Source organism: Pezoporus flaviventris, unplaced genomic scaffold (genome assembly GCF_033815535.1).
Source record: "Pezoporus flaviventris isolate CSIRO_AGI_PZ_B2104156 unplaced genomic scaffold, CSIRO_AGI_Pfla_v1 ptg000026l, whole genome shotgun sequence".
Taxonomy (NCBI): Eukaryota; Metazoa; Chordata; class Aves; order Psittaciformes; family Psittacidae; genus Pezoporus; species Pezoporus flaviventris.
Window position 1 is genome coordinate 531,338 of NW_026892574.1, and position 27,221 is coordinate 558,558.

At 42.3% G+C, this 27,221-nt stretch overlaps 1 protein-coding gene across 4 annotated transcripts in view; it reads left to right on the forward strand.

The window, feature by feature from the left end:
• Positions 1 to 316: 316 nt before the first annotated feature.
• Positions 317 to 27,221, forward strand: part of DCAF1 (DDB1 and CUL4 associated factor 1) — a 56,026-nt gene continuing 29,121 nt past the window's right edge. Inside the window, exons 1-13 of one of the 4 annotated variants that reach the window (XM_061458264.1) lie at positions 317 to 477; positions 5,745 to 5,862; positions 10,201 to 10,277; positions 10,813 to 10,886; positions 11,872 to 11,985; positions 15,200 to 15,337; positions 16,350 to 16,853; positions 18,012 to 18,113; positions 19,334 to 19,492; positions 21,929 to 22,108; positions 22,915 to 23,124; positions 24,181 to 24,350; positions 26,061 to 26,185. In XM_061458264.1, the coding sequence (XP_061314248.1) occupies positions 5,753 to 5,862; positions 10,201 to 10,277; positions 10,813 to 10,886; positions 11,872 to 11,985; positions 15,200 to 15,337; positions 16,350 to 16,853; positions 18,012 to 18,113; positions 19,334 to 19,492; positions 21,929 to 22,108; positions 22,915 to 23,124; positions 24,181 to 24,350; positions 26,061 to 26,185 (1,963 nt within the window). In that variant the 5' untranslated portion in view covers positions 317 to 477; positions 5,745 to 5,752. Of the gene's footprint in view, positions 478 to 3,564; positions 3,587 to 5,744; positions 5,863 to 10,200; positions 10,278 to 10,812; positions 10,887 to 11,871; positions 11,986 to 15,199; positions 15,338 to 16,349; positions 16,854 to 18,011; positions 18,114 to 19,333; positions 19,493 to 21,928; positions 22,109 to 22,914; positions 23,125 to 24,180; positions 24,351 to 26,060; positions 26,186 to 27,221 lie in introns of those variants that run through there. The other 3 variants (XM_061458263.1, XM_061458261.1, XM_061458262.1) reach the window with 3 other exon arrangements.

The following is a 27,221-nucleotide window of genomic DNA, read 5'->3' on the forward strand; positions in this document are numbered from 1 at the left end:
GCTATCGCGGCCGACACCCCGGTATCAGGGCCGGCAGCTGCTGCTCGGTGGCTCCTCAGTGCCAACCTGGAAGAAGCTCGAGTAAACAGCCCCGCTCCCTCCCTGGAGAACGCCCCTTCGCTACGAGCCGCCGCAGCAGCTGTGCGCTGGGCCAGGCCGGCCTCTGGAGGGCAACGGCTGCGCGCACCGGGAACTACAACTCCCAGGCTCCTCCGCGGAGCCGCCCGGAAGGCGCGTGCGCAGGAGGGGCTCGCCTCCACGCGAACTCCGTTTCCCGGCAGGCCGAGCGCGGGGCCTTGCCACCGTTTCCCTTCGTCCCCGCCCGTCGCTCGCGCCGGCTCGCGCACTTTGACCCGCCCCCAGCGTGGTGACGCGCAAAGTGTGTGCCTGCCATAGCAATCGCGGCCGCCGCGGGGTGTGCGGGGCCGAGCTCAGGGGCCGGGGGCAGCGGCGGGGACCCAGCGGGGCATCGGGCAGGTACGGGGCGCTGGGCCGGGTGGGGCGGGCCGCTCCGCCGCCGCGCTGGCCCTGGGCACGGCCCGGTGAGGCAGGACCGGTTGGCGGCCGCGGCCTCCGCGCGTGGCAGAGGTGGCTCCCTCAGGGCCTGCGAGAGCCGCCGGTTGAGGCCGGTCGGGCTGCGCGCCCCGCCCCCGCGCTAGGGGGCGCTCTCGGAAGCACAAGGTGAGAGGGGGAACGGCGAGGCCCGGCGGGCGCTGACCCCGGCCCGGCCCCACTGGGCCTGTCAGCTCTCCCGGCGGGGGTGGGACTGCGCCGCGCCGGCCTCGGTGCTCTGCCGGCCGGCCCGGCCGGCCCTTGCCTCCCTCCTCTGGGACTCTTTCTGTTGCTCCGGGGCCTCCGGAGTTGCTGGTTCGCGCGGGGCTCCGCTGGGCCGGCTTGAGGAAGGAGGGAAGGAGGCAGGCTGGCTGGCTCCCCGGCTTGGGGCGCTCCCTCTTCCCCCTTTGCTGTCCTTTAAAGCTCTGCATCGGCCGGGCAGCGACGGCGGTTCCTTCCCTTGAGTCCCGGCGAACCGTTGAACCGGCGGGCAGCTCCCGCGTGCTGCTGGCCTTGCTGCGGCGCCGGGGCCCGCTGGAGCTGTCACTGCCGCTGCCCGGGCCCAGCGCTCCTCAGGGTTAGTTGGGGCCTCATGGTGTTGGTTCCAGACGTGTAGAGGGGAACTGATGTTAAAACAGAGCGTTGTTTTCTTTTTTACCTTCTTTTTGTCGACAGCAGAAGTTTGTTCCTCTGTTTTTGTGCTTGTCCTGGCAGAGCAGCCCGTAATTCCAAGTTTGGTTTGTAAAAGCGGAAATTCTGGGAAACTGAATAACTCTGTGGTTTTCTCTGGCCTTAAAACCGTAAAAATTGGTCCTTTTAAAAGCTAATATTTAAAGCAACACTAGGAATATTCTCTACTAGCCCAATTGGGGTGTTGTTAGGGGTTACAGCGGGAAGCTGAACCAGCCAGGACTTCCCTCATGTATGACACCAAACCAGGATTTTATGCTCCATAGATCGTGGAAGTTTGGTTAGTTTGGGGCATACTTCCTTCCACAAGTGAACTCTGGTGTTGACAGGTCATGACAGTTCATTACCGTTGGTTGTTTCAGACTGAACAGGTTTCGGCAAATAGCTGTCTGGTATCTCGGAATTTAAAGAATAGTTGTGATTGAAGGGAGACTTTAATAGTTTTAAAAAGTAGGGAATTATTTGTGTTATAAATATGGAAGAGCATAGAGGTACGCTGGTCAGCTTGCTGTGTATTTTGCTGGATTCCAATCATAAGTTCTTAATTTTCCCTTACAGTGTTATATTTGACTTTTCATCTACGTTGTGTCCTCTGCCACACATAAAATCATGTTTAGGAACAATATGAAACTTGATTGTTTAAGCTGGGTCACAGTGCAGTTACTAAAATGTGAGTTGGTGCTATCCATATGGATGTACAAATCCTCGTGTAATTTTTGTCCACATATCAGTAGAAATGTACAGTCTTTTCTACAGAGTTGATTAAATTTGGTTGTTTTGGTCCCGTCCCCTTCCCCCCCCCCCCCGAGGAATGATTTGTGGGTTTATGTGGTTCTTTTTTTTCCATTTAAATTGCTAAAATATGGATTTTGCACTTATTTCTCAAGTAACCAAATTGTTGGATTTCAGATTTTACAATTAGATTTATTTTCATACTTTAAAATGTGTATCTGCATTGAAGTGTGTTGGGAACCTCGCAGTCCTTTTCGTGAATGCAACACAAAGTCAGTAAGTGAATGACCTGGGGTAGTGTTGCAGTCAGTGCAACACTCAGATATGTTGGGGAACAAAGGGTGAAGCTGAACTGTCATGACCTGCTCGAGGTTTGAAGTTAGAGGTCTGTGGGACTTGGGTTTCTGGCATTCAGAGGTGTCTGACTAAAGTGACACAAGCACTAAGGTGTCTTGAGTAGCAGGTGAGTAGCGGGTACGTCCAGGTATCTGTGTCTGAATACTTCTGGGTTTCCCTTTTCTGTCCAATTTTTACATCTAAGTTCAGTGCTCACAAAATCTATGCTATAATATTGGGCTACTAAGTAGCGTTTAACCTTAAAGCAATGCCAAGTGCTGAAACGTGTATGTGGATTTTCAGTGGGAGTATTCACTGTGATAGTTAAGGTTGTAAATATGTCTTTCACTATCAAATCCTTTGAGAAAGTGCTTTATGCTTTTTAAATTTCAGTTCTGTTGATTCTAAATATAATATTGACAGTAATGGTGTTTGGAAAAAAACTATTCCAGTCCTTAGCTTATTACATACTGTAATTGAAATCTGTAGAGGCCATGATTTCCAAATGTTATAAAAGATAAGTCATGCCCCTATGGATTTAAATCCCCAGTGAGATACCTGCTCCCCATCTTGCTGCTGCTCCCTGTTCTGCTTGTTCCTGGAAGGCAATTTAAGATTGAATTTATTCACCAGCCTGTGCAAAGGAAATAGTGAAAGTCCGAGTTGCTCTCTGAGGCCTTCCCGTCTAACAGGCTGGGATAGTTCTGACAGCTCCAGTTTAGTTCATACCATTTCTGATCTTGTCCTTTTCTGTAGAGTTCTTCACTTGGCTGTAAGATGGAATTCTTGCAAAAAGTGAGTGCAGTAGGAGTTGGTTTGGGGTTTGTATTTAAAAAGTTATCCACCTGCCATACTATTCTATCCATATATCTGTATTTTGCTGCTGATGTGTATTAATATGAGAACTGTGGAAGCAGATGCTTCTGAGGTAGTTGCTATTGTCACTGCTCTTTGCGGTGCCATGTAGAACAGTCAAATTGTTTTGAATAGGTTGGGAGGGATAGGCCTTTGGAATAGTTGAGGTGCCGTAGCGAGACATTTACTTTCATTGCTGTGTACCTATAGAAAGGGTGATATTTTTGTGTTTTAACTTCATTTCAGGAAAACGGTTGTGTCTCAGCACCAGTTATTTAGACCCATAATGTACTTTAAGTACATTAGACCCATAATGTACTTTCTGGTTTTGCGTGGTTATGGTGTAGAGCAGGGTGTCCCAGAGGGCAATGTGAGCATTTCCTATAGTCTTCCTGACTGGAACTTTGTTGTCCTGTTGCAGGTATTGCTGGACCTTTTTTATTTTCTAGCTGAAGCAGTTCAAGGTTGTTGCGGGAAGTAAACCATTCTTCAGACTGCAGGAGGGCCTGTACAGGCCTTATACAAGCTCTGGGGTCACAAGGCACTTTATTCTATATCCCTTGGCTGTAGACTGAAGGTGGAGATGTCTCAACTGGTTGAATGCAGATACAGCACTTGCGTTCTGAGGCCGAGTAGATTTGTCTGGATGTTTATCTGTATGGTTAAAAGCTCCAAAGTGCTGCTGGCAAGTGTTGTTCAGTTAATGAAAAAGGGAATGGAGCTTTATGAGCTTGGAAGTTTTCTTTTTCAGAGCTGTTTCAGTGTGTGTGTACAGTCTTAGGTGTTGTTGCCTGCATATAGATAGTGTTTTTTTCTTTCCCAGTCTGATTTTGTGATGAATGAAAAATGAATGCGCCAGATAAAATTGTAATTGCTTGTCATTTAGAAAACATCATCTTTCTTTATGCATAGGTAGGTTTTTTGGTAGCAGATGTTCACTTCATAAAGTACTTTTTAAAATGGTTTTCCTCACACTGGGTGTCTTGTAGTTGCAGGTTTATTTTTCCATCATCTTTGGGGGATGATTTTTGTGCAGTTTCAGTCAGTTTTGTCTTCAGGCAGGTGATCTTCACTTCTTGTCTCCCATTTAACTCACCAGTCACAGTATGTTAAAGTCTGAAGCACCTATGAGGCATGAGGTAGAGCTGCAGGATTGCTCATCCATTTCCTGAGGGAGAAAAAGGTTTTAACCCATTGGAGTTATCTAACACTGGGTTAAACATGGCCATGGTTTTCAGAATGTACCTGGCCTTTAAATGCTTATTTAATCTCGGTGGACCTATGGCCCCCTTTACAGCCTGTCATTTAACTGGTTCATCAATATGTATTTCAGGAGTAGGTGTGTGTATCACTGTCTTAAACAGATCTATATTTAACATTGGTTTGAGAAGTTCTCTCTCCTGGTCAGTTATGACAAAAGAATATTTAATTTCATGGCAGATGGATATTGGCCATGTTATGGCTAATGAAATGCTGGCAATTCTTGTGTGGTTTTGGATGTGAAAGAATTTCTTTTGCTTTGACCCATTCTCCTCTCCCCTCACCAATACAAGGTCAATTTATAAATTAGGATTGGGTGTTCCTTCCTCCAGAAATTACCCCTCTTCACAGCAATCACAGTCTGTCAGATTGGAAACTAAGAGCTTTGGCAGTGTTTTGGGGTGGATTTTGCTCTAGTTTGGCCTGTTAATATTTCTAGAAGATCTTTATCAGACTGACAAAAATTGACATGTGGAAATTCAGAGGCTTCAACAGAATCTGGAGTGATAGTTCCTGTTGTTAAATGGTACCTTGACAAGTCTCTCAGTACTGTAGCGGGATCTCACTTATGAGGATGGGAAGATAAATCTCCTGTCAGTTGCTGTCTGGCAAGTAAAAGCTGATAAACTTGGAAGTAATTGCTCCAGTGCTCCCTCCTGCGATCATTCTTCCTTCTTACCAGAGTCGCTGACTGTTCTTGGAACCCTTGAACAAGTAGCAATGCAGCAACCTGCTGTTTCCCACCTCCAGCTCTTTTGGTGCTCCTTCCACTGCCCGCTGCTGCTCAGAGCCCCTGCCTTCTGCCTTTTTGGCAGTGTGAAGCTAATATGATTCTTGGCTCTTTCACAGCTGTCCGGAGGGTGCTAAACTGGAATAATGACACTGTAAATGCTCTTCTTGTCCTAACTTTGTTGTTTCTTGAGTAAATCCCTGAGCAACAGCAAAAGGCTAACTGAGGTCTGCTCATGGCATTAAGGTAGAGCTTAAAAAGCTTCAGTACTGAGCACGCCTGTGGTTAGGTACATTCTTCCCATCATGGTCAGGGTTGTCATATACCAGTTAAGACTTGTGCTCAAAGTGTGTGCTTGTTCTTTATTCTTCAGGCAAAGGACTAAAGCGGAACTTCCAACATTGAAAGTGAACTTCAGCAGTCACTTAATCTTCTCATTCTCATTCCTTGTTGCTGACTTGCCTCTTCCCAATGACATGTAAACTTTGGTTTAGATTATTTCAATGAATATAGCTAAACTGTATGGGATTTCTTGCGCATTTTTTTACAGCCCCCCCCTCTTCTTTTTTGGGTGTTACCTTTGCCTTAGGCTAAGCCATGACTTCAGGATCTGGGCATGTGGACTCCAAGGCTGAGCTCACTGCTTTGCTTGAGCAATGGGAGAAAGAACATGGCAGCGGGCAAGACATGGTCCCTATTCTCACCAGGTAAGATCTATTAACTAAATTCCTAACACTGAATATCTGAAGATACTTGACAGCAGCTTTTACCGTGTTTTTGCTTGCGATTTTTACATACCTGATTACCTGTTGGTAATTAATTTTCTTGGTTTGAAAGTTGAGCTCTTAAGTGTGGTGTTTCATACACACAATTTTTGGTAAGATTTGTATTGCGTGGAATTTACACTAAGTGCCTCTAAAACATAAATTAAATTCACCGAAATAATAGAAGTCAGGGGAATCATTAAATAGTTGAAATAACTTCGGTGTCTTCACCCAGAGCTTGTAAAACATTGATAAAGATCAAAAGCTATGAGAATGTTGTTCATCAGAGTGGTGGTTTGGGGTTTATGGTTGGTGTAACATTGGTCAGATTAAATGAAAGGGCGAGAGCAACTCCTTGGATGAATTCAAGAGATTACATTGGAAAGATTTTATTGAAATTTATAGGGCATGTTTAAAGTGAAATATTAAAACTTGAATAATTATTTTTAAACTGAATGTTGGTTGACTGGTGTGTTGTACTGTATCTATGAGGAAAATATTCCCTGGACCAATAAATAACTAAGGAGCTGTGTAGGTATCAGTAACACCATTAATTATAAGACCTCTTCTATTACAAGAGAATCATTTGAATTGTCAATTGTATTGTGTCTTGGATAAACTGGTATTACTCTTGCTTTAACAGGAGATTCACAGAAATTCCACCCAATTCCTCATGCTGCTGGTGGCAGACCTGTGGCCTGCCTAGTATATGCAGAGAGACTTAACTGCACTTGTACATTAAGAGCAATCCAGGTTTCTGTTCTGCATTGTTGGTCAGACAAGTCAGTGCACAGATCCTGAGCTGGCACTGGATGGAAGGAACAGGAATCTGGCGTAGCTTCTTTGCACAGATCTTTGCCATGCCTCACCTAGTGGGCACCACTAGGGTGCTGTTGCTACGTTTTAAAGTTAGCAGCACAGAAGAGGGAGATGAGCAGCAGAAAGGCAATCCTGAACAGTTGAAAATGAGTAGGTCTCTTGAAAATCATGAGACATGTTTTGGTGTATCTTTGTGTATTGTCTGAATTGTGTCTTGAAGGAAACATATGTGCTATTTCAAGGCTTTTTCTTACAGGCATAAACAGCAGAAATTTACTATAGTCTAAGAAATTTAAAGACGTTTAAATTAAACATGTCTTTTCTTGTGTTTATAGCAGTCTGGCACTTCTTGCTCCCCCTCAGTTCCTTGAGTTCCATACATTACTTATGCCCAGACAAGTCTGATAACTCTGTTGGTTCTCCAAGGTTTCTGTGCAGCAGGCAGAGTGGTTATGGATGGTGAAAGCTTGGGTATATTGGCTTCAGTGGAGATAATACAGATTTATTTGTGGTAGATAGCAAGGGGGTCTACTGGCTCTGGCAGAAGCTGGATTTACAGTGCTTCAGGTATCAGTGAAAGCCATATGTCTGTCTGGAGGAGAGGGGTTTAGATACAGCATAGATTTAAAGGAGTTTGCAGGAATTGATAATTGGAATCCCCAACTGCAGCTTGCTGGTGTCCTGATGCAGAGTAATGCCCTTGAATATTGTTTTAGGTAGAGGAAGCTGTGGTAATGCTTGTTGGTGAGTGACATTTTTCTGCTTCCTTCCTCCTTCTGAGCTAAATAGAAGAAAACCTCTCTGTGTGGATGGGGATCTGCTGAATGTGATGCTGAAGTAGCATATGTGGATGGGCAGTAGTGAGTATTTTGACAGTCACAGGACAAGAACAACAACAGTGTGGCTTATAGGTCACAGCTGATTGTCGCTTCCAAATAAACCAGTTTCCTGAATTTATGAACTCTGGAGTGTCAGAAGGTAGGATTTGAAAAAGTTGCTTAGAAAGCATGTCAGCAAGCAACAGATATTTAGGGTATATGTATTCTTCAAAATGTTGCAAATTGAAGTAATCTTGCAAGAGCATTAGTTCATAGTCTGGGTGCGAGTTGTGTTCTACCATTCTGGCAAATCCTGGGAGTCAGATCCTCACTGCATCCCTGGAGCCCTTTTCAAAAAGGGAGTAAATCAGCAGCTTAGCATCATTCTTCATCTCCACAAACCAAGTGTGTTGTGGTGGGGGATCCTAGAGCATCTTATGCTGTTGCAGTCTGTTGTAAAGGCTCAGGTTGGTCATTAATGGTGAATTAATGCAATGTTAGAATTGTTTTATATTATGCCCTCTAGATCCTGGGAGTCTTGGAAGGTTGACATGCTTTTATGTATACCACTGTTGTTTGACTCTCCTGCTCCTTCAACTGAGAATTGACAAAGCTGTTGATCTAGATAGATTAATCCGAATCACTTCACACACCACCTTTGTATGTGTTAGTTAAGAGAAGGGTATTGTCAACAAGCCTGTGTTTTATTTTTTTTTCCCCTTTTGAAAGTAAATTTTGAAGAGGCAATGCTTTTTTATTTTTGCTCAAGCAATTGTGACTAATAGTCTCAACCCCCCTATAACTGGTGATTCACAAGCCTGTTTCATCTAGGCTGTGATAATGTTGTCGTCCCTGAAACCACTTGGCAGCTTCAGCTGGCATGCTGCTTGGCTGCCTACCTAAGCAGGATGGACTGATGAGAATGTTATGCTCACTTTCCATGCTGCTTGTCTGTCCTTTCTGGCACATTGTCAAAATGCTGATTCTCACCTAAAAAGACCTGACAAGCTGAGGGTGCAGCTTCTCAACTCCCCATTTGTCCCAGTTGTCTGTCAGCAGACACCTCTCAAGCTATTAGTTCCTATGGAAAAAAAAAAAGAGGAGCTGGCAGAGAAGTATATAAGTAGCTTGCTTTTGCCAGCAGATTGTGAGAGCTCAAGCTGTGCCACCTGTTAGCAAGGGACACAATTTCCATCTCCTCACATTCAGGCTTACTAAAAGTAAATATTAGAAGCCCATAGGATAAACAGTATGCTGAAAGAGAGTTGTCAGATCAGAGACAAGCAGGAAAGTTCTCTGCTCATTCCTGATGAGCTAATTTGCTGTTCCTGAAGTCTGGGCAGGCTTCATAACACCATCCTCTGTCATGTGGGCAAGTCAGTGTAGTTCGCTGGGGCAGGACCAAGTAACATTCTTCCCTCTAATTGTCCACAGGAGCACAGGGTATTTTCTGGAAAGTAACCGGAATGGAGAAGTCAGTGGCGTTCTGTAAGGGAAATCCTCTGCAAAAGACAAATGTTTTTGCAGTGGTTCTCCCTCCCTTGTAATAAATCCTGATCTCAAGGTATTAAGAACTTGTTTTACAATGTTATGCTGCACATAGACTCTGCACCCCACTCTAGATTTCAGTAGGAGGGAGGGAACGAGGTCTTATACCAAAGAAATAAGATTTAATTTGCTACTGCTTACTGAATATTGCTCTTTCTTTCCCCTCAAACTGCATATATTTCTGCTGTAACACTTTATGGAGAAGGACAGGGGATGAGTATGGAATTATTTATTGCTTGACCATGAGATAATCTCCCTCTTCTTGATTTTGTTTAAATAAAAATAATAGTTAATTCCCCTGCTGCCCATTCTAAGTGGAGTATAGGACTTCTTGTGTCTGATGAGGCTGCTTCTCATTTTAAGGGAGGGTATAGCCTTTTTTTTCCTGGTCTGGAGAGCATTTAATGTGTTTTGAAGGTCTATGAATAGGGAGATGGCTGAGTTTCTCCTTGTCTTACCCATTACAGTAACTGACACATGCTAAAAAGTTGAGCTTTGATGGAGCTGTAGGGATATGCTGAATAGAGATTACACAACACTATTAAATATTAAAAACTTTTACTATCACACAATATTAAATATAATAATATCAAAATATAATATGCATAAATAAAAAAAAGTTGTGTAGGCAGTTTGAGCAGGTGCCCCTGCACAGACTGAATAGGAGAGGGGACTAAGTTCCCTCTTCAGGACTTGATTTGCTGCAAAAGAAAGACTATGGTGTTGGGAAGTACTACTCGAGCCCTTTATTTACTTTAGTTCTCTACAGTTTGTGTCACAGAACGTCACCAGGACTCTAACATAAGTAAGTAAGAGGTGTTGGCCACCCAAAGTATCATGCTTGTGTTATCGCTGGTATGTTGATATGGGTTCAGTGTGTTTTGGAACAGCAATGGGGGGAATGAGATATTAGTGGCAAGTCTCTTTTCTCACCCCTCTATTGTGAAGTCTGAATTCCTCTAGTGGCACTGAATACTGTTCAAATGAAAGCTGATGAGCTGTTTTATAGCACTTCAACAGATAGGCTATTGTGAGGAGCTGTGCACTAGGAGAAGACAGTGTGAATTCTGCTCATTTGATGTCATTCCTTCTGCAGAATGTCCGAGCTGATTGAGAAAGAGACTGAAGAGTATCGGAAAGGTGATCCGGACCCATTTGATGACCGACACCCAGGTAAGATGTCCTGAATGGTTTTGGCAGCACTAACTCTTGTCACAATGGATACCAGGTAATTCATGTTTAAGTGTAAAAAAATTTTACGCTGAATGTACCTACTGCTGATCAAGGTCTGAAACTGCTTTTGCACTGGGTATGTGTGCTGTAGTGCTGATATCGGGCAGTTTTTATGTAAAGTGATGCTTTTTATCTTGTTATCCTTGGATATTTTTTTTTTTGGAGGTGACTTAATTACAAGTTACTGGAACAGTTTGCCTGACATCTGCATCTTCAATGTATGAAAATGCCAGTTTCATACCATTGGACCACTAAAATGTGTCGTGCTTTGACTAGTAGGCATTCTAGGGATGGAATGCCTGCTAGAAAAAAAATGCTAAGTCAGTGAGTAATTCATATGATTTCTTCTGTAATTCTCCTTCTGAGAGAGGTCTGGCTAACTAGACTATTCCACAACCAATCTGAAGATAGCAGTTCAGTGTTAATCTTGACATCTTGAGGTAGGTGGCTAAATCTCTTCCTGTTTCTCCCACAGGTCGAGCAGACCCAGAGTGCATGCTTGGTCACTTACTGAGGATACTATTCAAGAATGATGATTTCATGAACGCGGTAGGTTTGCTCTAGAGCTCTATCTGTCAGTTCTGTGTTGCTCTACGATATGAGTTCCTGACATCGCCTTATCATTTTTGTTTAATCTGTGCTGGTTAACCTCACTACTTATTTAATATTTATTTTCCTGCTGTCAGGACTAGCTCTTGCGTAGCTGTGGTTTTTTGAATGGATTGAAGTGCAACTGATTTGTCACTGTTAAAGGGACTCAAGGAAGGGGAAGTTCATGAGCTGTTCAGGAATGCTGGAATGTGTATAGCAACAATTGAATTAGCTCTTCTCAAGGCTTATCAATCTCTTTAAAAATGACCGTAGCTTCTCTAATACAAGTTTAAAAACATAATTAATTTCTGTAAGGGAAATTAATACCACTAATTCCAATGCCTTATCTCAGAATATTTGGAAATGCTGGACTGCCTGTGGAAGCAGAGGAGTATGTCAGCTCTAGAAGACTCATACAGAGAATTAGAAGGCAAGAGTTTGACTTCCCTCTTGCATTGCTGTACTCTAACATGAGTTACTAGCTAGAATTTTGGTAGCCTCACATCCCTGCAAGCACTTGACATTGCTGTAAGATTCTGACAGATTGCTTGCATGTAGCTTTCTGTCTTAAACTGCAAGTGATAAGCAAACATAGATGCCATTAAAAATGTGCTATTTTTATGATGACTTTTTTAGCTACTGTGTTTTTGTGTTTGCACTATTACTAAACAGCAATTTTTTTATGGGCACTTGTCTTTACAGATCAGTTCAAGTTAGGTATTTAGTTGGTGCACAGCAGAGGGGACTCCTGTTTCTCTGAGAAGTAATTTCAATTTGTGTGGCACTGAGGGGAGCAGGTTAAGGTTTGGTCATCTTAAGATCCAGGGTTTACATACTGACATTTCTCACTTAATCATTTTGCTACTGTGGAAGTTGTAAGGCTTTCACTGCCCTGGTTTTGTTCAGAGTTGAATTTCAAACCAATGTTCCTGATCTTCTCTAGCTAGTGAATGCTTATGTGATGACAAGCAGAGAACCTCCATTAAACACTGCTGCCTGCCGACTTCTTCTGGATATCATGCCAGGACTGGAAACAGCTGTTGTCTTTCAGGAAAAGGTATCTAAGGCCTGTTTTTTAATCTTGGTGAATTATGTGCCACGGTGGTCTTTCCTGTAAGAGAAACTGGTAAAAAGCCACGTTAAAATCCTGTCTCTGTGAGACAATCTGCTCGCAGCTTTTTGATCTTGGCATGTTCAAGTGATCAAATCTTGGGTATTTCACATTTATTAAGGTATAACAGGACTGATTCAAACAGAGGAGCTGGAACTTAGTGTAATGTTTTGGGAAATGTCATTCAAATTATTTTATAGGCCAGTGAATGGCACAGGCTATATAGAGCGTGCAAACTTGCTGTAGGAGTCTTGTCCAGTAATCCCCAGCTACAGCAGAGCAATAGCAGTATTAGAGCGAACTGATAAGTGAGTCATGCTTTAACTAAGCAGACTGAAATCCCCACATGCTTTGTGGGGATTATCTGGAGCTGTGATGGACAGCTGAATCGGTCTTCTCTGTGTTGGCAAGTGTGGTTTTCTGAAGGAATGCACAGAGAGTTGAAAGTGAGGAGAAAGATTTCACTTCTGAGCCACAGTTTCCCTATCTAAAAATTAATGTAATGTTTTTCTGAAGTTTGGAAATCAGGTAGTGCTTTATACAAAAGTCTAAATTAATTTCTTTAGTATTGGAAATACAGATGTGAATTCTAAAGCATGATAAAATGAAGTAATAATGTGCTCCCTTTGTGAAGGATTGAATTTAATTTGAGGTCTTTGTGATCTGCTCAAAAGCTAAGGCTGCAAGGCTTTAATCCAAAAAAATTAACAAGGCACTAGTTCCCCACTTGCACAATATATAGGTTTCTTTCAGACTAAATCTCTGTGTAAATTGAAAGTGTGTTTTTCATTTAAGTTTTACACTTAAGGACTGTTTTTTGGACTTGATAATGTGGCTGCCCCATCCCTGGCAGTGTTCAAGGCCAGTTTGGATGGGGCTGTGAGCAACCAAATCTAGTGAAAGGTGTCCCTCCCCATGGCAGGGGGCTGGAACTAAATGAACTTTAAGGTCTCTTCCAACCCAAACCATTTTGCGGCTCTATGAATATAGAGAGTTCTGTTAGGGCCCTTTGGGTTCCTGTATGTATGCAGGAGATTCCAGGGTAGCTCCGGGATCCGGTTCAAGAGGGTGCTGTTCTGGCAGGGAAGAGGCCCTCTGGTGGCCATGGTCTCTGCCTCATCAGCTTAATTTTTTTTTTTGTAATGACATCTCAGAGCATTTAAATAATAATACAGTTTTCTTTAAATATATAACAGACAACTCTTTAAAAATCTGTAAGCTGAGAGTTCTCATTGAAATGTATGTCCTCCTTATTACTTTTAATTGATCTTTTTACTGTATTGTACCTGTGATTCAAATTACGTGCAGTGTTCGTGTCACGATAATGATGTGTTGTGTGATGTTTCAACATCCAGTAATGATTTAGAGAGAGAAAATGAGGTAAAAAAGGAATCTTTCATTCTAAACCATTGTATTTTCAATTGACTGCTTTAAATTTTAAATAACATCCAGCCTAGTTAAGAAAAGGTGCCTGGCAGCCTGTGTTTGAACACTGCAGATTGTGTTGCTATTAAAATTGTTAACCATATTTAACATGAAGATCTTCATATGTACAGATTGGTATACTTGCATGCATTTCTCTCGTCTCCAAACATTGTGGAGAATTGTTCTTTTGGCTAGTGATTAGTCATTAGTATGTAGAGTTCCTCTGGCACCAGGTAGCTTGCTCATTTAAGACTTTTCAATTTAGCCCTAGTAAGCTTTTAGTGAAACGTAAGATTTAGCCAAATTCTGTTCTACTTGGTGTCAGTTCAATGTGGCTTCTTTGAAATCTGATAAATTGTTGGAGATATATCCAGAGGAGAGCAACAAGGATGATCAGGGGCTGGAGCACCTCCGGTATGAAGACAGGCTGAGAAAGTTGGGGCTGTTCAGCCTGGAGAAGAGAAGGCTGCATGGAGACCTCAGAGCAGCCTTCCAGTATCTGGAGGGGCCTACAAGGATGTTGGAGAGGGACTTTTCATCTGTGACTGTAGCAATAGGACAAGGAGGAATGGGTTTAAACTTAAGCAGGGTAAGTTCAGGTTCGATATAAGGAAGAAGTTCTTTACTGTGAAAGTGGTGAGGCACTGGAACAGGTTGCCAAAGGAAGTGGTAAATGCTCCATTCCTGGCAGTGTTCAAGGCCAGGTTGGATGGGGCTTTGAGCAACCTGGTCTTTTGGGAGGTGACCCAGCCTGTGGCAGCGAGCTGGTACTTGATGATTTTAAAGTCTGTCCTGGGTTCAGCAGTAGCAGTCATTTTTCTCCTGTGTTCCAGTGCTGTGTTTTTAACTTTCAGCCTGGGAACAGTGCTGATAACACCGATGTTTTTAGTTGTTGCTAAGTAATGTTTACTCCGAACTTTCTCAGTCTCGTGCTGTGCCAGGGAGGAGGGGAAACTGGGAGGAAGCAGAGACAGGACACCCAACCCACACTAGCCAAAGGGGTATTCCATACCACAGCACACCATGCCCAGTATATAAACTGGGGGCAGTTTCCAGGAAGGGCTAGATTGCTTCTTGAATCAGGCTGGGTATCAGTCGGTGGGTGGTGAGCGGTTGTATTCTCTTCCCTTGTTGTTTCCCTTATCATTATTGGTGGTAGCAGTAGTGGTTTATGTTATACCTTAGTTTCTGGGCTGTTATTGCCTCAACCCTTGGGAGTTACATTCTTTAGTTCTCTTCCCCATCCCTTTGGGAGCAAGGGGAGGAAGAAGGGTGGGGGGGAGTGAGCGAGTGGCTACATGGTTCTGAGTTACCGGCTGGGCTTAAACCACGACAAAGTCCTTTCCAACCCAAACTGTTTTGTGATTCTGTGATTCTATATTGGTGAAACCAACAGGAGCTTTGGGCTTGTTTCAACTCATCAATTTATACCTGTAGTGTTTGACTGCCTCCTAGGCAGTAGGTTGACTGGCCTCTTCAGAAGCGCTTTTGCAGGTATGCAAATCCCAATTCCAAAGATCTTATGCCTGGCAATAGTTTTATGCAGCTTAAAATGTTAATTTGTTTCTTTTTCTGGTTTCATATATTTTCACTTAATTACATGATGGGTAGGAAATGTAGCCCGGTCATTACTAGAGATGGGGAGAATTGTTACCAACAGATGTTTTCCCTGGGACTGAGAAGTTAAAAATGGAATATAACTGTTGGAATTGCTTTCTTATTTTCTTCATTCTAGGAAGGCATAGTTGAAAATCTCTTTAAGTGGGCACGGGAGGCCGACCAGCCACTAAGGACATATGCAACAGGGCTATTAGGAGGAGCAATGGAAAACCAAGATATTGCTGCAAATTACAGGGATGAGAACTCACAGCTGGTAATGATCTCTCCATCACTTTCCTTTTTAGAGGGCAGATTCCCTTACCTTGTTTGGGTTTTAATTATTTCATTTGTGGGGAGCTCACATACATGAGTTAGTATGTGAGTCTTAGAGTGGTTATAATATCTGTGCGAGTCAGTAGCTCATGCTTTCCATCCTTTCCTGACTGATTTCCCCCATTTGCTGAGCTTGGGGCATGCGGTGTGATTATTCTGTTATACCAGTTGTGCTAAAAAGAGTAGTGGAAACCTAGGAAAGAAGGCAAATAATGTTTTTTAATGGGACTCATGTTCATAGCTTCCTTAAAGAAACATTTTCAGAACCTTTACATCTGTAACTGTCACATGTTGTGATTTATGTACCAGGCAGGGATTTTAAAATGAAAGGTAAATCAACATGGGAACAACTTAATATGAAATTTCATTCACTTCAATACTAAACCTTTTACCAGTTTAGTGTTGATTCTGCATGATGTTTACCAGCAATTGGGATTACTTTTAGAAAGTAGGGTAGGCAAATTTGTCTCCCAGGACAGTGTACAGTGTGTTGAAGCATAGGTGAATCCTAATTCTTGCACAGATAAAACCTTTAAAAGTAAAAGCATGACCTTAGGCTGTGTGGACCTGCAATTTGTCAAAGCTGCTGTATTTCAAAGGGAATGTTGTCTTTAGGCTAGGCAGAGACAATGGAGGGATGGTGCAAGCTGGTATGTGATTCTGTTAGCACCAGTATAGCTCATCTGCTTCTAATGGCTTTTAAACCACTTCCTTCTCATGCAGGAGATGAGGTGCAAATACTTCAAAATGAAAGTAGCTGTAGCAAAAAGGATTGGAATTTTCTTAGTCACTTTGAAATCATTATTTCTCTGGGCAAATGTACACCACAGCATTTATCTACACGCTTTATGCTGCAGGGTTGGTTGTATGATAAGAACAAAAAATATAGCCAGTGTGAGTTGCATGACCAAAGCAAGAAGTGTGTTCTTATACATGCTGCTTTTGTGAAACAGGTGGCTTTGGTGCTTCGGCGTCTACGAGAGCTCCAGGTGACTGAAATGACTACAAAACAAGAAAACAAGCGGCCCAGTCCTCGGAAAGTGCCGTCAGATCCTCTGCTGCCTCTAGATGAAGAAGCTGTGGATATGGATTATGGGGAGATGGCGGTAGATGGAGAGCAAGAGGAAGTTACTGGTGATGTGGATATCTCCTTTCATCTTGATTCAAGTCATAAGACCAGTAGCAGAGTAAACTCTGCTACAAAGCTAGATGATGGAGGACTGAGAAAAAGCAAATCAGGGAAACAGCATGAAAGAGACGGCTTCCGGAAGGCCAAGCAGAAGCTGGGCTTCTCCACTTCAGAACCAGAGCGGATATTTGTTGAACTGTCCAACAGCAGCTGGTCAGAAATGTCCCCGTGGGTGATTGGCACTAATTATACACTTTACCCTTTGACTCCCGCCATAGAGCAGAGGCTAATTCTTCAATACCTGACTCCTTTAGGGGAGTACCAAGAGGTGAGCACATGAAGGTGGGAGGAAGCACCCTGTGCTTGAATTCTCCTGACAAAACTGAGTGGTATTGTGGAGATGAATATGCAGAACTCTCATATCACTCTGATGTTGCTTGATACAAAGGAGATCGGTAACCTATGTGGAGTTGTTGATGACTTCCAAATTGGTGAAGTCATTAGTTTCAGTATTACTTGGTAATACTCAAACTGGAGCCCAGCAGGTGTGTGGTCTAGTAGTTGGAGCATGGCAGTAGGTATTTTATTCCTGGTTTCTGTTAAATTCGGTGATGGTTTAGATGGCACAGGGCAAGTCACTTTGAAATTACAGACATCTTTCCTCTGGGGATGAGAGAGACTCTTGCAGTTAAAAGTCTGAGGAAATAATGAACTTGAAATTCAAAATGAAGTGGTTTAAGCTCTGTAGGAGTCATGATGTTATGCAGATATTTTTGAGAGCTGTTGTTACTGAAATGGACAAAGTAGTTGGGCAGTGCCAGATTTACCAAAGTGTGTTTCCTTTTTTCCCTTAACCATAAACCTTAAGTTAGCATAGGTCTGCAGGCCTAATCTTTTTTTTTAGGTGGTTTAGCTCAATTTGAAATAGAACAAAGCAACACAGTTTTGCTTTGTGATATACATTATAAGTGCACGTGTGTGCCTTGCTTCTGTGAGAGCCAGAGAAACCATTATCCCCCTAATACCCTGCATGCTGACTGGATTACTTCATATGCCAGCAATAATAGGATATAAAAATAGGAATTAATACTATAAAGCTGTTACACAAAGAATTATGCAAAGGGTTTTGGTTTGTTGCCCTGCTCTCCTGTTTTTTCTGTTCAGTTGTTGGGTAGTTGTCTTTGCACAGATGGAAAGTGGAACCTATCGCCAGGGTGGTATCTGTGTGGATTTGCCATAGCCGCACTTGAAGGAGAGTCTTAAGATTTCCGTGTGGCAGCTGTCATGCACCTTGCTGCAGTCAGCAGATGTATTACAAGAGGTCTGTTAACCTTTATTGCTTCCTATGGATGGAGCTGGTTACCACTGACCTCTCATAACAGGTATCTGCTAATAGGGGAAAACTGGGGGTTTTAGAGAGTAAAAACCAAAAGAGATCTTGTATTTTCCCTAAAACATTCAGCTAGTCTCCCACTCTTTTTCTCAGCTGCTACCCATCTTTATGCAACTGGGATCAAGGGACCTGATGATGTATTACATCGACCTGAAGCAAACCAATGATGTGCTGCTCACTTTTGAGGCCCTTAAGGTAAATTACTTTCATAATGTGTATGGTCTAAAATGGACCATAAACATTGTAAAAGGATTGAATGTATGTCTACTGCTTGTGGCAAAGGCAAATGCTCACCTTCTTTAGGCCTGTGTGCATTCCCTGGAGTTGAAATTGGCTTTCACTCAGCTTAAATGCATTGTGGTTTTGGTTTTATAGCTCTCAAGTATTTAAAATTAAAAAAGGGGGGGAAGGGATGAGAAGATCTTACTTGTGCAGGAAGTGCCATTAATTTCTCCCGCCATCTGCCTAAAATAAGAGGATAAAAATTCTTTTTTTGGTCAAATGCTTGTGTCCCTGTTGCCCTTAGACAGCATTCCTGAGTTGTTCCACTGCTTCTCTTCTCATAGGACATTTGTGAGGGGTAAGAAGTGTAAGTGTCTTATTCCCAGAAGCCCCAGCATGACATCTCTGAGCTTAATGTTTGAAATACAATAGTTTTGTGTGATTAGTCTTTAAGGTTACCTCGCCAAGGTACAGAACCACGAAAATAACCTTATTCAAGCCAAACCTGCAGTGGATCAGTGCAAGTTGTGTTTTTCTGTGTGTTCTTTCTGTCTGTCGTGGTAACTTCTCTGCCTCTGATCCTCCAAGCATCATCTGTCTCCTCATTTCACTGTCACTTGTCTGAGGATTTGTTTACAAGGAGCAGTGTTCCTACCAAAGTTGTAGGTTATTTCAGCTGGGAGTGGGTTGGATTTACTGTTCCTTCTTTCTTACTTACTTCTTACAGTTCTTACTGTTCCTTCTGAAGGTGTTGGTAATACAGGAATGTGTAGTAAACTTCAGTGCAGCTGCAGACTTTGGTTTTAACAATAGCCTTTAAACTTTATTTTGTAACATTCTTCTTGCCAGCAATGTGGCATTTACGAACTGTGACTGCAAATTTAAATATTTCTTGGTGATAATGGCGAGTAAGTATGAAAAGAAGACTTAAGGTGGCCAATTGGATAGTTTCTAAGTTGCTCCACTTTTCCTGTATTTTTTCAAGATGTGTAATACAAAGTTATGGTGTCTTTTTTGCTCTTGCTGTTGGGATAAATACTATGTTCTGCAGTTAGACGTAATTGGAGGAGGTAATAAGGTGGACAAAGCACAGAGCATGTGTTTCTTCTGCCATCTGTTTTTCTGTGGGGTGGGGGATGGAATTGATGACAGTTTGAAGAATCCCAGTCTAATCTGCTTTTATCCTTCCTTAGCATTTGGCATCATTGCTGCTGCACAATAAGTTTGCAACGGAGTTTGTTGCTCATGGAGGAGTGCAAAAGTTGCTGGAGATTCCTCGTCCTTCCATGGCAGCAACAGGGGTCTCCATGTGCTTGTATTATTTGTCTTACAATCAAGATGCCATGGAGAGGGTAAGAGGCATGCTTTCACTATAACAGCAGCGGTGTCTGTTGTTTCTCAGTGTTTCTACCTGTGTTCAAACAGTGAACAAACAACTTCTAACCTAAAAAGTAAATCTATGTAGAAGACTTTGGTATGTGCAGGTAGCAGGTAGTATATAAATAATGGTGTATTTGAGTGTTTTGTTTCAAGAGTTTGGATTTCAGTTCCTAGGGAGTTAACAGAAGATCTCTGTTTTGTCAGCATTGTCTCAATACTTTTATCTCCCTTTTCATCTTACTGTTCCTTCATTTTCTTCAAAAAACCCCACCAAACCCAAAAAGCCTCCCCCATTCTCATTTGCCTTGCCTTTCCTGGCTGTTCCAATGGATACCCAATATTGTGTTTTTCCATGCACGGTCCCAGTGTGGATAGCTTCAGTGTTACACGTACCTCAAGTCAGATTCTGCATGGCAGCACAGCCTCTATGGTGATGCTAGAGTGCAGCAGAACACCAGTGCATGTCTGGTCTGAATTGTTCAGGAAATCAAACTAAATGACACTAAACGTTCTCTGTGGCCTGAGCTTATCAATGTCAAAACAGCTGACCATGAAGGTGAAGTTCCTCATGTCGTATTTTGACACAGAAAAAAAGACTTAAAAGAAATCCTCCTCTCAGCTCAATTGTGTTCCTCCAGCAAGATCCCTTTAGACAGGCTGATACTGGCAGTGCACCTTTAAACTTCAGTTTCCCAGGTACTTTAAACATTGATTCTGTTTCTTTATTTCTCTATACTGGTGGCAACACTTACGTGCTATGAACCGATCCACTTTATCCTGAAGCTGCTACCATGCCAAGTAAAAAGAGATGAACTTTCAGCTTGAGAGCATTAGTACTCGCATATGCGAACATCATGCTCTAACATTCAAAGCAACTGCAAAGTTGTAGCCTAAAGCCTTGCAGCTCTGCTCTGCTTTGAGTGATAGCTTTGCGTTCCTGGCCTGTCCCTGGCATTGTCTAGGGGCTTGGGGGTTTTTATTTGGTTTTTCATGTTTGTTTTTTTTAGCTGAAAATTGAAGCAGTTAAACTGATAACTGTACATTTCTGCTTATATCTTCCTAGTTTTTGATGTCTGAGTGTGTGTTATGAGCTTAACACTCTTGAGCACATACCATCTAGACTAGTAGTGGTTGTTTAAGGCTCAGTCTGTATGGATTCTGCTGGCATTTGTATGAGTGTGTTCAAAAACCTGTTGGTATTCGCAGCTGATTAGGGCTGTCTGTATCCTTTATTAAATCTCACTTATGAGGGCAATAAAGGTGAAATTGGAATAATGTTCCCTCCACTTTTTTTGCCCACTGTGTCAGAAAGATGGATCCTGGTGGCATGAGCTTTGTCTTGAGAAAACGCTGCATGCTCCCTTTTCTCCTTTTTTTTCTTCCTGATTTCACTTACTGCTTGAATTGTTGTTCAAAAGGATAACCAAAAGCTGTGGCAGGGTGCACTGTTAGGATTTTGACTCCTCATGCCATGTCATGAAACCATACAGCTGTTTCGTAGTGACATCGACTCATTTGCTAGATGTTATCCCTAATACAGATAGAAGGTAGAGCAGGTTTCTGTGGTATGTTCCTCTCTTAGTACTCGCATATGGGAACTCTTGTCTTTGGATTTCAGAGGAAGCAAGTTTCAAGGGACAGTCCTTTGTCTTGAAACCTCTGGTCTTGAAGTGAAACCAAGGCTGGACCTGGTAGCAGTGTATTCCTTGAATATGTCCAACACCAGCAGAAACAAAAAAATCTGCTCACTTGACGTTTGGCAGCTGGTGCCAGTGCTTCAGCTGTCTGTGCTATTCCTCTTGGCACTGACCCTGGCAGAGGGTTCCAAGTTCCTCATTGTTAGAAGCTAACAAACATATGCAAAAGTGCAGCTCCAACACATGGTCTGCACGTCTCAGAGGCATCATCTGAGAAAACAAAAAGGCTGGCTCAGTTATCTATTGCCACAGAAAGTCAAGCGTTTGATGATCCTTGCAATTCCCTTAGGCTTCCATGCATCCACAGTTTGCTAGAACTGTGTATGATACTGTTACTCTGAGAAGAATTTTTGTTTCTTCAATGGAAACTTCTCTTCCTTCCCTGCCTCTAGTGAAGCATGCTTTGGATAGCTTGAAGTGGCATGGAAAAGGACTCTGGAGTTACACTGCACTAAGACTGTAATGGTCAGGGAATGGACCAATTGCTAGTCCTACATTGCCACATCAGAACCTTTATTAGTCTCACAGGGTCTCTCTTCTACTGGTCTGGAAATGGGACTTTTTATTTCATGTCTGAGATGTCCCAGTTCAAGCTGAAAGAAACTGATATTTGTCCTCTGTCTATTTCCCCTTAAAGAGCCCTCATTCTCCTTGGACAGTTTTCCTTCAGCAATCTGAAGTCCTTCTCAAGAATGTTATTTTGTTTTCTAGGTGTGCATGCACCCCCATAATGTTCTTTCAGATGTAGTGAACTACACCTTATGGCTAATGGAGTGCTCCCATGCCTCGGGATGCTGCCATGCTACCATGTTCTTTTCCATTTGCTTCTCCTTCCGTGCTGTCCTGGAGCTCTTTGACAGGCATGATGGCCTTCGGCGTCTGGTTAATCTGGTAAGGCTTGTAGTTTTATAAGGTGAACTGGATTTTATGTCAGGTTTTGCACTCTTTAGAGGGCAGATGTGGAGAGTTCTGTTCTTTTGCTTGGTTGTTTTTTTTCTCTCCTTACTTCCCAGGATATGGAAAGGTGGGATGAGTTTTCTGAGCAATGTACACATGGACCCCTTTATCATTTTTCTTCTTATTGTATGATTATTGTCTACAGAGACTTGCTACCCTTCAAAGAGCTTACTGGTACAACTGGGTTAAGCAGTACTTATCCAAACAGTGGTGGCTTAATGTTAGTTCGGAAGTTTCTCACCATTCCACATACATGTGTGATATTGTCATGCACCCTTTTGGATGCAGATAAATCCAGCCTTGTTCCAGGAGAAGTACAACTTTTTGAGCACAAATTATACTATGTACAAAAAAAATATGCAGTCCTAATAGCTTGGGTTGTATCTAACTTGAGAATGTCACTGCAGGGTGTGAGCACACTTTGTGTTGTGTAGTATAATGCCTAGTAGTATTAGGCACAACACTGCCTCCAGATCTACACTGATGTCACTTCTCTTCTGGATTTCTTTCTTCATAGGTAGGGGGAAGTGGTTCTTTTTAAACTTGCTATATGCAGATAGCCTTTTCTATTCAGCCAACTTTTGTCAGCTCTCGGAGAGAGCTTGTGTATGTCTTGTGTGCAAGGGAAGTTGTTTGGTTTAGTGCAAGTGCCGCTGAGAATTGAAGGTGCTTTTTCCACCCCCCCAAAGAGTGAGCTGATGAAACTTTCTTTTTGCCTCCCACCCAACCTCTTCCTGAAGATAAGCACTCTTGAGATCTTAAACCTGGAAGACCAAGGAGCCCTCTTGAGTGATGATGAGATCTTTGCCAGTCGCCAGACTGGGAAACACACCTGCATGGCCTTGCGTCGGTACTTTGAGGCTCACCTTGCTATCAAACTTGAACAGGTGAAGCAGTCACTTCAGCGCACTGAGGGTGGCATTCTGGTCCATCCACAGCCCCCCTACAAGGTGAGTAGCATGTTACAAGCTGTTAACATGGTGGTTGCATTTTTCAAGTGAATCTAAGCTGCAGGAATACATGGATGTCTTTGGAAGCCAGTGGAATAACTAGGCAGTGTGCAACTTACAGAGATAGGGATTTTAATTGTACTTTTTTCCTGCCTTGTGGAATGAAACTGCAATACAGAAGAGCCTTTAAGGTTCATCTGAACTACATTTGATTAAGTAATAATTTGATACATTAGAATGATGTTCCATTTCCATCTCTCAAAAGCTTAAGTTAAAGGCAGGGTTTTTTTTTTATATTTGTGGGATTTTTGATCTTTTAATCTCTGAAAGGGCAGTATTTTTATGTACAGAAAATGCCACAATATTGAAAAACTTGGAAATAAGTTTGATTTTATAATGAAAACAGAAATGTCTTTCATACACCATTGTTTTTAGGAACAATCAGGAAGATTCTTGTCCTGGCCATGTATAAGAGCTGAAATAAGAAAACACAAGGGGGCTTTTGCTCCTGCAAAAATCAGTTATTTTGGTAACTAAAGAAATGTATGTAAGCTGTTGCCTTCTTATGTAATTTAAACAAATTATTGAAAGGAATGCTTGTTAGGAATTTCCTTTTTTTTCTTTAGTAGGTTTTGTAGTCAAAACTTAGAAACTAATTGTTATTTTTTGCAGCTTTTTTTAGTGCTTAGGAGAAATACATTTTGAATGATAATCTAGTGACTACTACATTAATAGCGTAAAAGCTACTAAGTAGAGTTTTAATTTAATGTAATTTCTTAAATTGGCCTAAGCCTTGTAGGACTGCAAAGAAACTTAAAGGATATTTTTCTTAAGCTTATTATTGTATATTATAGTGACAGTTGCTGTACTCTTTTCTAATTGGGGAATAAATCAGACAGTAAATACTTAATCTGCAAGAGACAGTTTTGGTCTGCTCTTCGTGAATGTCATTTTTGGTTAAATGCCAGCAGTGGGGGACTTGATAACAGAATATCATAGTGCAGGTTTGTAACCCTTGTGATCTCTTCTAATGCTTTCAACTTTATTTCCCCGCAGGCCTGTTCATATACCCATGAGCAGATTGTAGAGATGATGGAGTTCCTGATTGAATATGGTCCAGCACAGCTCTTCTGGGAGCCAGCAGAGGTTTTCCTCAAATTGTCTTGTGTCCAACTCATGCTTCAGCTCATTTCAATAGCATGCAACTGGAAGACGTACTATGCAAGGTGAGCAGTTTGCTGTGGTACTGCATTTTAGTAAAGTAAGTTGCAGTTATTGGGCAGGACATTGCATTTTGAGAGTTTTCTACCTTTCTGATAGCATTTAAAACAGGCCCATACTGGTTAGTGCTGTTAGGGCCTGTGCTGTAGCTACTCGGTGCTTGTAGAAGTTAACAACGTGGAAAGCAGGACTAAAATTTTGAGGTAGAGAGGGATTTCTGAAGAGCCAAAATGCCTCAGGCCTTTGATTTCTGTCAAATCAGCGTCATAGTAGAGCTTAATCACTTTCTGTCTCATAATTCATCTTTTTGTTAGACTAAAAAACCTTTGAAGTAGAGGGTGAAATGAAGATCTCTTAATCCTGGAAAGAGGTGGATTGTCTGTTCGGGTGTAGTAAATGTAGCTGACTTGAAAAGGACACTGTGTATCACTTTGATTTTTGGTGTTTGAAGTTTCCTGAGCAGATACAGCTGTACAGAAGAGTTGTGTGAATATGCAACAAGCCAGTATTCAAGATAGGAAAAAGACTGAAGATTGTTACTGTGGATTGCTCAGGTTCATGTTCCTAGAAGATACACAACCAGCTGTTAAACTCAACATGGTGTTAGGGGGAGCTCACCTTATAGTGCTCCACTTTTAAGTTTCTCCCTTGTCTTGACTGCAGACAAGCTGTGAGAGCACCACAATATTCTGTTATCTTTCCCTCAGTCTCCCTACCCAAAATATTTGCAGCATCCTTAGAAAAGAAAGGAAACTGTGATAGAATACCATTAGGATCCTGTCCCCAGTTCAAAAGGAGGATGGGTGCAAATTTCCAGTCTTTATTTATCCTAATGACCATCTGCTTCCCAGAGTGAACTGAGATATCTCTAGAGATATGTTCTGGTGAGTCACTGTTTGCTGTAACTAATTGTCATAAGCAGTATTCTTGTCACCAGGATTCCCCCCTCCTTATTTCTGCTGCCTGCATGAGTTCCTTTCCTAATTCAACTTGAAAGCCTTGAAATCTGTTTTGTTTCTGCAGTCCCCTGCCTACCTTTCCCTCTCTCAGGTTGCACTCTCCTGGGTAGTTTCTGTTCTCCTGTTTTTTATTCTCTGCAGCTGTTTTCTAATTGCTGCTTGGGTTAACTGTTACCTTCCCACATGGGCTTACAAGCCTTCACCCCTTTTCTTGCATTCTGCTCTCCTGCCCCTTGTTTGTCAGCTCTTTTCATCTTCCATGTGCCTGTGTCTTTCTTAAACTGGTGCCTGTGTTGATGCCTTTTTCCTATCACAGTTGCCTGTTCTACTGCTGAACAGTTTCCCTTCACTTCAGAAAAACGTCCTTCCTAGTTGACTGTGACTGTATTTTAGATGTGTTTTCCATCTACCATGTACAGTTAATGTTAGATTTCGAAGCTTAATTTAGAATACTTTTGTGGATAAGTCTTAACATTCTTGCTTACATAAACAGAAATTGACAGTGCTTTTAGGAGCCTGTGGGCAGTGTGGGATGAATGTTGACAGACTGCAGGCAATGGTATGCATGTGAGCACTGCCTTCTGTGGAGGCAAGCCCATTAAAAGTGAAACCTACTAAAATGAAAAGGCACCATTAAATACGTCAGATGGGACTGATTTACTCCTATTTGTTGGAGCAGAATAGCTTGAATACTATGTTATGTATCGAAACAACTCTCTGTGTATACCTCTAAGAAGTCTTTCTGTTGTCTTCCAGGAACGACACAGTACGATACGCTTTGGATGTACTAGCCATCCTGACTGTGGTTCCTAAAATCCAGTTGCAGCTGGCAGAACCTGTGGATGTGTTAGATGAAGCTGGATCTACTGTTTCCACTGTGGGTAAGCTGAATATGGTCCTTATGACTTACTTATCAGTTGTCTTCTGCTACATGTTTTTTAGCTGTCTCTCACCTGGGGTTAGTGAGACAAGGGTTAAAGTAATTCATGTATTTAGAGTTATTGTCAAGGATGCAAATACATGGGAGAGTAGACTGTGGTTAGAATTGTGTCATGATTAGAACTGTGGCTGGGTTACAGATTTGAAGACATGGTCTTTGAGTTGCACTTGTTTTCAAGAGCTCATTAAATACAAATGGAGGCAAATCTGCTGTTGTAATGGGAGTATTAGGTTCCTGAACTTCCCAGAAATTTAGTTCTCCTGGGGATATGGCATCTGAGAATATGGGAGAGGAGCACTTATAGTTGTTTAAGTTATGCTCGAATGGTTATCTGCAGGTTCAGTATGCAAATGAATGAGATGTGCGGGGATCAGATCTAGGGCTTATGCATTAACTGGGGCTTGACTCTATTTTCTTAAGAATAGAAAAAGGCAGAGTTAGGTATGGGCAAAAGGATTTATTTTGCACAAATCCTTTTTCTAGACAAAACACCAGTTCTTTCTTGAGTGAGGGTTTTGATCTTCTGAAGCAACATGAAACAAACAGGTACTTTGTCAGGCCTGCCTCCCTTTGGAAGCTGTGATATGGGTGTTGGTTTGGTTTGTTGTTTTGTTTTTTTTCTTGTATAACAGGGTCCCCTTCTTTCTTCTCTGTTTCCACTTTGTTAGTATTTATACAAGACAGTTGCTTTCTGCAGTAAGAATCAGAGGCGTGCCTGTGCATCTTTCTCTGTGCCGGCTATCCCAGGCTTTGTGTTCTGGGCCATGCCTGATCACCTTCTCTGAAAGATTGACCACTTACTGGTGATGAAGTGGAGGAGCATCTGTGTATGAAAATGTTTTGCGAGGGAGGTAGAATATGTCTTACACTTATTAAGAGAATGTCAGGAATTCCCAGAATGAAAACAGAATTACCTCTTTTACACACATTTGTTGAAGACGCCCTTACTTTTCTGATGAACTGTGTAAGATACATTT